This window comes from Tribolium madens, unplaced genomic scaffold (assembly GCF_015345945.1).
Source record: "Tribolium madens isolate multiple individuals breed KSU strain unplaced genomic scaffold, Tmad_KSU_1.1 Scaffold_11;HRSCAF=98;Tcas5.2_LG3b, whole genome shotgun sequence".
NCBI classification, from domain to species: Eukaryota; Metazoa; Arthropoda; class Insecta; order Coleoptera; family Tenebrionidae; genus Tribolium; species Tribolium madens.
Window position 1 is genome coordinate 4,395,520 of NW_025400975.1, and position 11,015 is coordinate 4,406,534.

Below are 11,015 nucleotides of genomic sequence, written 5' to 3' on the forward strand. Positions count from 1 at the left end.
TTTAATTACGTGTGAATTTTTTTTGTTACTTTAAAATAAAAATTTATTTTTTGCTAAACATTAGCTTATTTCACTTAAGCAAACAAACAATTTTAGATTTGGGTCTAAAATAACATTGTTCTTGTTTTTTTTCCAAACGTTTTATTATGTTTTTTTAAGCCAGAACCTTTTTTGTTGCGTGCAAACTTGTCACACTTATTAAATTTGTTTAAAGTTGACGTAATTTAAGCTTCGTTCTAAACTTTTTAGTAGAATTTTACAACACAATTTTTTTCACTTATTTAATAATTATTTTAATTTTGTTTTTTTAAATTTTAAACACATGTACAGTTGCGGAATTAAAATTTCGGGCAGTACTTTTTTGGTACTTTAAAAAGTTCACTGCAAACTACCCTTTACTGTCATCATGACTGACATTTGATTAATTGTCATTTTTGTTGTTGTTAAAATTGGTAATTAAATAATTTGTCTCTCTTAGAAAATTTATTAATTAAATTAAGTGCAATTAAATCATCGCTTTGATCTGCTGCCTACCCGTTATTATGCCTCAAATCACTATTTTTGAAAGTAAATAAGTCAAAATGACATAAACATGACAAGAGTAAAAAATGAGGTTATTAATGTAAAGGTTGTTTATGAAAATGACAATTCTGCCCGAAATTTTAATTCCGTAACTGTACCTAATAATTATATACACCGTAATAAAAAATAACTAATTTATTAGACTGTAGAAAAAAATGTTAAATAATCGCAATTACGCGGTTGTATGTTTGGTTGCATACCTACCTTTCCATTCATTTAAAAATTTATCTTAATTGTGTTAAAAATAACGTTATTTTAACTTTCTGCAAGAATTTATTTGAAATGACAAAAAAACCGCTTAATTCAGACCAAAAATGACAGTATTTTTTTAACAAAAAAAACACCCTCATTTTTGCTTCGGTATTTTCCAAAGTAATTAAATAATAAGACAATCAAACATTTATTTAGATCTTATTAGCTATATACAAAAAAAAATTAAAAAAACAGTCGTTTCGAGAGCGACCCCCCCTCAACTGCATCCAGCAGCTTCCTCTTCAAAGTAGGCCTCTCCATCTGCGTTTTTCTGATATTTTGCGGTAGAGGCAATTTGGACCCCGGCGTGGGGGCTGGCTTATTACTAAAAAACGGCATGGCCAAACACCTGCTACACTCAAACCGCTTCAACGGATTCAACACTAGAAGTCCCTCGAGAACATCGAGCAAATCATCACCGGCGGCCGTGAAAATATTCTTCAATGGAATGGGCGTAAAAGGCTTAAATTCGACATAATCCGACAAACTCTTCAATCCGGGCCAATTCTCCTCGGTGGGGTTCCCAAAAACGGCAAAAATTTTAGTCAACTGGTCCAAATCGGACTCTCCGGGAAACAGCGGGACTCGGAGAAGGAGCTCGGCGAGGATGCACCCCACGGCCCACATATCCACCCCCGTGCTGTACAGCCTCGCCCCGAAAAGCAACTCCGGCGACCTGTACCACCTAGTGACCACCTGGTGGGTGTTAATCCTGTTCGGCGAGCCGTAGAGCTTCGCTAAACCAAAATCCCCGATTTTGAGCACTCCATTTCCGTTCACCAGGAGGTTGTTGGGTTTGAGGTCGCGGTGCAGGATCCAATTGCGGTGCAAATAGTCCAAACCTTGCAATGTTTGGATTGTGTAAGCTTTAATGTTTCCGGTGGTGAGGATAATTGTGTTGTCTTTGATGATCACCTCCAAGTCGGTGTCCATGAAATCGAACACGAGAGACACGTTGGACATGTGCCCGAAGACGTCCAAAAGCCCGATCACATTGCGGTGGTGGAGTTCTTGCAGTAATTTAATCTCGCGAAGAGCTGTTCGGTTTATACCGTCTTGGGCCTCCTGCCGACTCCCCATTTTGATTTTTTTCACGGCGACTATGTTGTCGGTTTCCACGTCGCGGGCCTTGTACACAGTGGCAAACTGACCCTCGCCGAGAAACTCGATTTTTTCATAACGGGTTAGTTTGTTCGACATTTTTATCACATTATTTCAAAATTACCGGTTTAAGGTTATGTTTATACTGTTGTTTTGTGACAAACAAGGCTACCAACATTTGCAATATTGCAATTTGAAGTGTTTAAATAATAAAAATTAATAAAATTACAACAAAAATGTTCTTGAGTTGTCTTTGTGGTTGTAATAAAGTAATAACAGAAACAATTAAGTAATTCATAAAATGAAATAAAAAATTCTATCAAAAAAAGCGCCACCTATTCTTGACATTTGACAGTTAATCTTGACAGATTTTCTGTCCATCAATTGTCAAGAAAAGCGTGTAAATCGAAAAAAATCATCTAGAAGTGACCACTTTTTGCTAAAATGGTAAGTAGTGTGGTTAATTATCACCACAATTCGCCCCCAGAATTGTAAAATACCGTATTTATTGCCCTTTTGCGTGACATACTGCTCACTTAACCCTAACCTCAAACTTCAATCATGGAAGCTTATTTTGCTAGAATAATCGACTAATTTGAAATTTCCTCCGCAGAAACCCCTTTTGCTCCACGGCCACGAGCGTGCCATCACGCAAATTAAGTACAACCGCGAGGGTGACCTCCTCTTCTCATCCTCGAAGGATAATAAACCCAACGTCTGGTACTCGCTCAACGGCGAGCGCTTAGGGACTTTTAACGGCCACCAGGGGGCTGTGTGGTGCATCGACGTCGACTGGACCACAACAAGATTCCTTTCAGGTGCCGGCGACAACACCCTCAAAGTTTGGGATTGCGAAACTGGCAAGGAAATCGGGAATATCACAACCAACTCCTCCGTAAGGACTTGTCTCTTCAGCTACTCGGGGAATATGGCCGTGTACACCACCGACCGAGCCCTCAAACACAACTGCGAGATTTTCATAATCGACGTGCGTAACGTCGACGAGAGTATTTCGCACGCGGACCCCATTTTGCGAATCCCGATTAAAGGGTCCCGAGTCTCGTCGATCCTGTGGGATAACCTGGACGAAACGATAATAACCGGGCATGAAAGCGGGGATTTGATCAAGTGGGACTTGAAATCGGGCAAGGAGATAAGTTCCACCACCCGCGAACACGAGCAACAAATCAATGATATGCAGTGGAATAAAGATGGGACGATGTTTGTCACGGCGTCGAAAGACCACACAGCGAAACTCTTCGACGCCGCTGATTTGATGTTACTCAAGACGTACAAGACGGAACGACCGGTGAATTCGGCGGCGATTAGCCCCATTTTTGAGCATGTGGTAGTGGGCGGGGGGCAGGATGCGATGGATGTCACGACGACTTCGGCAAGAGTTGGGAAATTCGACTCCAGGTTCTTCCATATGGTGTTTGAGGAGGAGTTTGGGAGGGTTAAGGGGCACTTTGGGCCTATTAATAGTGTGGCGTTTCATCCTGATGGCAAGAGTTATAGCTCGGGGGGCGAGGATGGCTATGTGAGGGTGCACAATTTCGATTCGTCGTATTTTGAGTATAATTTCGATTATTAAAATAATTTTTTTATAAATAGTTTTACTTTCTTCTTTTTCCTCCAAGGTCATTGTCTTTTGATTTCATACTCGACCCAATCATATAAAAAGGTTCTTTGTCCTACGATAACTATTTTTTTTAGTATTGTTACATTAAACTACAAAATTACAGTTTTCAAAAACTATTTACTCTACCCTCCCGTAGATGGCACATCTCGAGCGAATTCCATAAAGTCCCATCTAGGGACTTTACAATTCCAAAATATACCACCGAAAATAAATCAAAAAATTCTTCCGTACAGTTTTTTTATAAAATGATAAAATGGCCAAAAATAGAGGTTTAATAAAGTTATTTTTAAACGGCACGGACAAAAAATTTCAAATTAGTATAAATTGCTGCTAAAGCTATAAAAACATTATAGTATTCTTTTCAGAATTTTTGAACTACGATTAATTTTTTTATTCAGTATAGTTCAACCTTTACGAACTGTTTTGGATTACCTTACAGACTGTGTTAAATAAAAATTTCACCACCTACATGTAATTTTTAGATACAAATATTTGCAAAAATATTAGTTTTACTCTGGTTTTACTTAATCACATCCTTTATATTCTTTATAACAACAAAATATGATAAATTAACTTCTAGCAAAGTTATTCTAATAATGAGCTAATTGCATAATTAACGAAAATTCCTTGATGTACTTTCATACAGTTCTGCCAATTTATTTCAGGAAATTTTCCCAAAATTAGCTTCAAAACATCAGACTGTTATGTAATCTCAGACTTGTACCATGTTTTTTTTTTAAATATTTGGTGAAACAATTTTAATTTTTTTCCAGGAAATGGCTCTTTGCACTTGCTTTCATCCTGACCCTTTGATTATGAGTGTTTATGGACGTTTTATTGGATATGAAAAGAAAAGGAAATAAAAACAATTTGTTAAATAAGTTGCCTGTGCATGGCCCTTCGAAATTAAGTTGGCAACGTTGGCTAGTATGGCCGTCACCTGCAACAATCTCAATGTTGCCAAATTAATTTAAAGTCATTGCCATTTTCATATACTCCACTTTTTATTTTTGTTTGTCGTGTTGTCACCTTTTATGAACCGATTTTTAAAAAGATTAGTTTTTTAATTTGCCAATTTTTTCCAAATTTTTAATTACATAATTATTAATTAATTTCAAATTCAGAATCGAATATCTGATAATAAAAAATGAAAAAAAAAATCATTAAATTAACGGAATAACTACTTCGAACTTTCCTTAATTGGTGGGAAATTCTTCCTGGAAACATTTGTAGAACTAGTTTTAGTTTCTTGTAATTACGTTTCATGACTGAAACGATTTCGTAAATTGGATCTCCAATCCACAATAATTGCAAAAAGGACTGAATTTTCCGACAGTTTCGGAAAAACCCACCCTTCGAGATGTTATTCCCCAATATTGAAGTCAAACGATTCCAAAGTTAAAACAACGTAATTGGTGTCCCCCAACTAACTAAATTTTTGTAGCAAAGGCCAAAGACCCTCTGCATTTCCTCTACGCCTCAACATTCGGACTTTTCCGCTTGAAATTCATCAAATTTGTAGCGATTTTCACGTTCGTTTTTCACAGTGTCATAAGTGTTGCATTTTTTTCTGAAATATTGTACACTTTCGACGCTAATCTATTGATTCGATACGGACCCCTGATCTTCATTTTTAGCAATGTAAAAATTCTTGATTTCATTTTAAGTTTGTTAAATTTTTTTTAGGGCGTCATGGCCGTCGCTGTCTTTTTTTACCTCGAACGTGACGGTAGATTAATACTAAGACAAGGTATTGGCCGTCTTTGGAGTTTTGACTCTTCGTCAAATTTGTACAAAAGGATAAATTTGGAATCAAAGTATATTTTACAAGCCGTTTATTTTAATAATTTCCTAGCGGCTTGTTTGGTGTTTTTCCTCTTGCCAGCAGGGGGGCAAAGCGATAAGGTTCTTTATGGGATTAACTTATTTGGACGATTTTTGCCATCACAAAGAAAAATTTTGACTCAAATTTATTACTGCACTCTTCCTGTTCTCGCATACATGGTGACTGTTAATCCTTATCTCCTACTTTATGGATCCTCTCACATCAAGTTTCAAGTTTGTTATATGAACGAATTGTTGGTAAAGATGGCTCGTCAGTATAAAGACATCGATTACAACTTATTAAGAAATGAGAAATACCAAAAAAACGTGACCTTGAATCTCAAAAATTGCATCCGCCGACATACAATTTTGAAATAGTTTGTATTTTTATTATTTTACAGGGTGGAGCGGAAAAAATTGTAATAGTGTGGCAATTTTGCGCTCCACCGCGTATAAACTTGCATTTACTAATTCTTTTGAAGCATGGATACAAAATTGAACAATTTGATTCGTTTTCCACTTTTAGTCGTGATGGGTCTATCGGTAGTTTTCTTAATATCTCTGCTTTTTCTTCTCATTGTTGTAGGTTAAACAAATATCAAAAAAAAAATTTTAACACTTTTTTTAGTCCAGAGAAGATGTTTACATTCCCAGTTTTGGGGCCATTTTGGCTTTTGGTACTGTCACCAATATTTTGGCTGTATATTCGGGTCAAGAAATTATAAATGAGGTGCTTTGAACGAATTTAATCAATTTTGTATAATCAAATTTTTAGTCTTTAAAATGTCTAACTTGTGCGGGGACTTCTCGTTGGACTTCTTGGAATTTTTCGAATCGAAAAATGTTGGTTATCCTGATGACCAATGCTCAGAAGCCTTTTATAATCCAAAGTCCTTTTTTCGTGTTCGATTTTGCGTTTGTTATTAAAGTAAGTTTAGTGGAATTTTGGAAATTTAGTATTTTTTTGTCTAGGCTTTGAAATTTGTTTCGTCGGTTTGTGGTCTTTTCTTCGAAGTGGCGAGGAGGAGGGATTTGGGGGAGTTGTAAAGTGATGTTTACCGCTTAGTATAATTTAGTTGTAGTAAATAATAAAAGTTTTGAACTATACAGCGTGTTCCAAAAATTAGTTACAATACAAACTTGTGATTTTTAAATAAAACAATTTATGTTTCTTTGCATTTTTGGATGCAGTTTTTTATTACAATGTTTTTAAGCCAAATTTTTATTAGTCGATTTTGCCTAGTTTTTGTAAAAAGTTGCTTTTTCTTGCCTTTTCTGGCCCTTCAAAATTAAGATGGCAACATTGGCTAGTATAGCCGTCACCTGCAACAATCTCAATGTTGCCAAATTAATTTAAAGTCATTGCCATTTTCATCTACTCCACTTTTTATTTTTGTTTGTTGTGTTTTCACCTTTTATGAAGCGATTTTTAAAAAGCTTAGTTTTTTAATTTGCCTATTTTTTTCAAATTTTTAATTACATAATTATTAATTAATTTCAAATTCAGAATCGAAAATCTGATAATAAAAAATGAAAAAAAAATCAGTAAATTAACCAAATAACTAGGTGCTTCGAACTTTCTTTGTTTGCTGGGAAATACTTCCTGGAAACATTTTTAGAACTAGTTTTAGTTTCTTGTAATTACGTTTCATGACTGAAACGATTTCGTAAATTGGATCTCCAATCCCCAATAATTGCAAAAAGGACTGAATTTTCCGACAGTTTCGGAAAAACCCACCCTTCGAGATGTTATTCCCCAACACTGAAATCAAACGATTCCAAAGTTAAAACAACGTAATTGGTGTCCCCCAACTAACTAAATTTTTGTAGCAAAAGCCAAAGACCCTCTGCATTTCCTCTACGCCTCAACATTCGGACTTTTCCGCTTGAAATTCATCAAATTTGTAGCGATTTTCACGTTCATTTTTCACAGTGTCATAAGTGTTGCATTTTTTTACGAAATGTTGTACACTTTCGACGCTAATCTACTGATTCGATACGGACCCCTGATCTTCATTTTTGGCAATGTAAATTTTTTTAAATTCATTTTAAGTTTGTTAAATTTTTTTTAGGGCTTCATGGCCATCGTTGTCTTTTTTTACATCGAACGTGACGGTAGATTAATACTAAGACAAGGTATTGACCGTCTTTGGAGTTTTGAGTCTTCGTCAAGTTTGTACAAAAGAACAAATTTGGAATCAAAGTATATTTTACAAGCCGTTTATTTTAATAATTTCCTAGCGGCTTGTTTGGTGTTTTTCCTCTTGCCAGCAGGGGGGCAAAGCGATAAGGTTCTTTATGGGATTAACTTATTTGGACGATTTTTGCCCTCACAAAGAAAAATTTTTACTCAAATTTATTACTGCACTCTTCCCGTTCTCGCATACATGGTGACTGTTAATCCTTATCTCCTACTTTATGSATCCTCTCACATCAAGTTTCAAGTTTGTTATATGAACGAATTGTTGGTAAAKATGGCTCGTCAGTATAAAGACATCGATTACAACTTRTTAAGAAATGAGAARTACCAAAAAAACGTGACCTTGAATCTCAAAAATTGCATCCGCCGACATACAATTTTGAAATAGTTTGTATTTTTATTATTTTACAGGGTGGAGCGGAAAAAATTGTAATAGTGTGGCAATTTTCCGCTCCACCTCGTATAAACTTGCATTTACTAATTCTTTTGAAGCATGGATACAAAATTGAACAATTTGATTCGTTTTCCACTTTTAGTCGCGATGGGTCTATCGGTAGTTTTCTTAATATCTCTGCTTTTTCTTCTCATTGTTGTAGGTTAAACAAATATCAAAAGAAACATTTTTAACTCTTTTTTAGTCCAGAGAAGATGTTTACATTCCCAGTTTTGGGGCCATTTTGGCTTTTGGTACTGTTACCAATTTTTTGGCTGTATATTCGGGTCAAGAAGTTATAAATGAGGTGCTTTGAACGATTTTAATCAATTTTGTATAATCAAATTTTTAGTCTTCAAAATCTCTAACTTGTGCGGGGACTTCTCGTTGGACTTCTTGGAATTTTTCGAATCGAAAAATGTTGCTTATCCTGATGACCAATGCTCAGAAGCCTTTTATACTCCAAAGTCCTTTTTTCGTGTTCGATTTTGCGTTTGTTATTAAAGTAAGTTGAGTGGAATTTTGGAAATTTAGTATTTTTTTGTCTAGGCTTTAAAGTTTGTTTCGTCGGTTTGTGGACTTTTCTTCGAAGTGGCGAGGAGGAGGGATTTGGGGGAGTTGTAAAGTGGTGTTTACCGCTTAGTATAATTTAGTTGGAGTAAATAATAAAAGTTTTGAACTATACAGCGTGTTAAAAGTTAGTTACAATACAAACATGTGCTTTTTAAATAAAACAATTTATGTTTCTTGGCATTTTTGGATGCAGCTTTTTATTAGTGTTTTTAAGCCAAATTTTTATTAGTCGATTTTGCCTAGTTTTTGTAATAAGTTGTTTTTTTCTTTACCAACTTTACCAATACCCTGAGACACCCTGTATATTGCCATGGCAATATACTACTTGACAAGAAAATCATTATAATTTATAACGAACGAGGTAATTGTCGTAACAACACAAAAAAGTTCCAACCAAAATCAGTAAAACCCCCAAAATAGTATCTAAAAAAAAACAATAATAAATAAAGCTTCTTTCTGTACACTGTAAAAATCTTACTCTTTTTAGGAGGCTCTTCTCCCAAAATAAAACCAGACACTGCTGTAAACACAAATGTGAGTGAATTAGCCACAGGGACAGCTAATGACAAATCAGCCCTCTGTAACGTTAAGAAATAAAGTATGGACCCTAGCTGATTAAGCGCCATTGGTATCAAATACTGAAAAAAAAACAAGAAAATTCAAAAATGTGAAAAATAAATAAACTAACTCGAGTATTTGTCAGTAGATATTTTAATTCTAACAAAAATTGTTTTATTGCAGAATCCGCCTTGATGGTTGTGATATCTTTTGAGTTTTTTTTCAAAAAAGGATTGGTCCCGCCCCATAGTATGGCCACGCAAATGAGACACACTGTAGGACAAAAAAATTTCAAATTGACAAACAGGGATGCAAACCTTAAAAAATTAAGCACACTATACTCATTCACTGAGTTTACCTGCTTCGAAAATCATTGCAAGTCGATGAAATAATGAATTTTTTGGTAAATTCTAGCGGAACATTTTTATTATTAAAGATTAACCTCAAAAAATTACCTGTCAAAAATACCAACTGCACAAAATAAAAATCGCAAATTTTCTCTTATAATATAATTTATTTATGTACAATTCATAATTCATCCGCGTTTCCTGTTGGAAATACACTGGTTAATAACCTGAATCAAGTAAGGATTTTCCAAAGCCGCTGCAACTCTCTCTTTATCCGCCAGTTGCTTATTTACAGAATTTTCCGCATTATGTGTCCCTTTGGTGACCTCCACCCTCACTTTGAATCTAGCCGGTAAACATCGGAGCAATTTAACCCGAATTGAAAGCCCAATTAATGTGGCCATACTACAATGTGGTATAGTTGGAGTAAAATTAACAAAAATCGTATTATTTGCATTGTCAACTTGAATCAAGCTTTCTTGGACGACGTGGAGCTCTTCTAGAGTCAGGGGGTGCTCCGGATCCGTAATATTTCTAATCAAATCTAAAATAAAACAGTTATTAATTATTTTCTGAGGTTATGTTTGCTGACCGAAAATCTCTCGGGGGTCGAATTCGTCTACGACATTATCGTCTTGTTCTTCAGCTGTGATTAGTCGGTCACTGGTTTTGTTATAAATGTTTGGGTTTTCGTTTTCAAGCTGTTCAAGACGCATTTTTTTAAATGGAATGTGAATTCCCTGAAGTGTCAAAATGTAGAAGTGTCAACTTAATAATTGATGCAGGCAACCAGTTTTACAAAAGTGTTATTAAAGTTGGTTAAAACCAATTCCAATTCCTTGGTTCATTTTCAGTTATTTTTGAAACACATGGGATGATCACACTGGAATTAAAATTTTGGGCATTTTCATAATCTAAACTCTAAAACAACCTTTACATTAATAACCCCATTTTTTACTCTTGTCATGTTTGTCATTTTGACTTACATTTTTACTTTCAAAAATAGCGTCACCGACAGAAAAGTTTGATTGCCAAATGTCAGTCATGATGGCAATAAAAGGTAGTTTACAATGAACTTTTTGAAGACAGACAGAGGACAGAAAAATACTGCCCGAAATTTTAATTCCGCAACTAAACTCATATGTCGTAATATCTATTTTCACTCAATTCTGTTTATTTTTTCAATTTTTTGTAACGTTTATATTAAAAAGTACCACAGGTGTTTCAGTTAAAATTTTCTTCTTTATTGCTAACCTTATTCCTAACAATTTTTTTACATTAGTAGTTAGCAAATGTCCAAAAATAGACAGTTTTATTCATGTAATCAAAAAAATCTACCGGTGTCCGAGAAAAGCAAATTTAAAATAATTTCAAAACTCCAAAAACATCCAAATTCTGTCAACTGCGATTGAATTCAAAATATTTGTACAACTAAATCGAAATCAAAAGCTGTTAAATATCAATAATTATAAAAATAATAATAGTAATAATAATTATTATTAT

General features: G+C 34.7%; 6 protein-coding genes across 6 annotated transcripts in view; 3 read left to right on the forward strand and 3 right to left on the reverse strand.

Moving 5' to 3' along the window:
* Positions 1-963: 963 nt before the first annotated feature.
* Positions 964-2,248, reverse strand: LOC123004285 (cyclin-dependent kinase 7). Its single transcript, XM_044397479.1, has one exon. It carries the CDS (start codon positions 2,032-2,034, stop codon positions 1,018-1,020), a length of 1,017 nt encoding a protein of 338 aa, XP_044253414.1. The 5' UTR covers positions 2,035-2,248; the 3' UTR covers positions 964-1,017.
* Positions 2,249-2,270: 22 nt separating this feature from the next.
* LOC123004295 (eukaryotic translation initiation factor 3 subunit I) lies at positions 2,271-3,546 on the forward strand. Its single transcript, XM_044397489.1, has 2 exons — positions 2,271-2,382; positions 2,549-3,546. Exons 1-2 carry the CDS (start codon positions 2,380-2,382, stop codon positions 3,527-3,529), a joined length of 984 nt encoding a protein of 327 aa, XP_044253424.1. The 5' UTR covers positions 2,271-2,379; the 3' UTR covers positions 3,530-3,546.
* Positions 3,547-4,937: 1,391 nt separating this feature from the next.
* Positions 4,938-6,448, forward strand: LOC123006234 (odorant receptor Or2-like). Its single transcript, XM_044400555.1, has 7 exons — positions 4,938-4,974; positions 5,022-5,218; positions 5,264-5,778; positions 5,884-5,983; positions 6,030-6,131; positions 6,177-6,329; positions 6,374-6,448. Exons 1-7 carry the CDS (start codon positions 4,938-4,940, stop codon positions 6,446-6,448), a joined length of 1,179 nt encoding a protein of 392 aa, XP_044256490.1.
* Positions 6,449-7,147: 699 nt separating this feature from the next.
* Positions 7,148-8,743, forward strand: LOC123004607. The gene is made up of 7 exons (XM_044397936.1): positions 7,148-7,184; positions 7,232-7,428; positions 7,474-7,988; positions 8,094-8,193; positions 8,240-8,341; positions 8,387-8,539; positions 8,584-8,743. Exons 1-7 carry the CDS (start codon positions 7,148-7,150, stop codon positions 8,656-8,658), a joined length of 1,179 nt encoding a protein of 392 aa, XP_044253871.1. The 3' UTR covers positions 8,659-8,743.
* Positions 8,412-9,643, reverse strand: LOC123004625 (transmembrane protein 234 homolog). Its single transcript, XM_044397960.1, has 4 exons — positions 9,524-9,643; positions 9,296-9,438; positions 9,086-9,245; positions 8,412-9,030 (listed from the first exon to the last, which is right to left on the reverse strand). The coding sequence occupies exons 1-4, from the start codon at positions 9,537-9,539 to the stop codon at positions 8,948-8,950; spliced, it is 402 nt and encodes a 133-aa protein (XP_044253895.1). The 5' UTR covers positions 9,540-9,643; the 3' UTR covers positions 8,412-8,947.
* Positions 9,644-9,659: 16 nt separating this feature from the next.
* LOC123004615 (MIP18 family protein galla-2) overlaps positions 9,660-11,015 on the reverse strand; it is an 8,510-nt gene continuing 7,154 nt past the window's right edge. Inside the window, exons 2-3 of the mRNA XM_044397949.1 lie at positions 10,105-10,395; positions 9,660-10,056 (exon numbers count right to left, since the gene is read on the reverse strand). Of these exons, the coding sequence (XP_044253884.1) occupies positions 9,701-10,056; positions 10,105-10,228 (480 nt within the window). The 5' untranslated portion in view covers positions 10,229-10,395 and the 3' untranslated portion in view covers positions 9,660-9,700. The remainder of the gene's footprint in view (positions 10,057-10,104; positions 10,396-11,015) is intronic.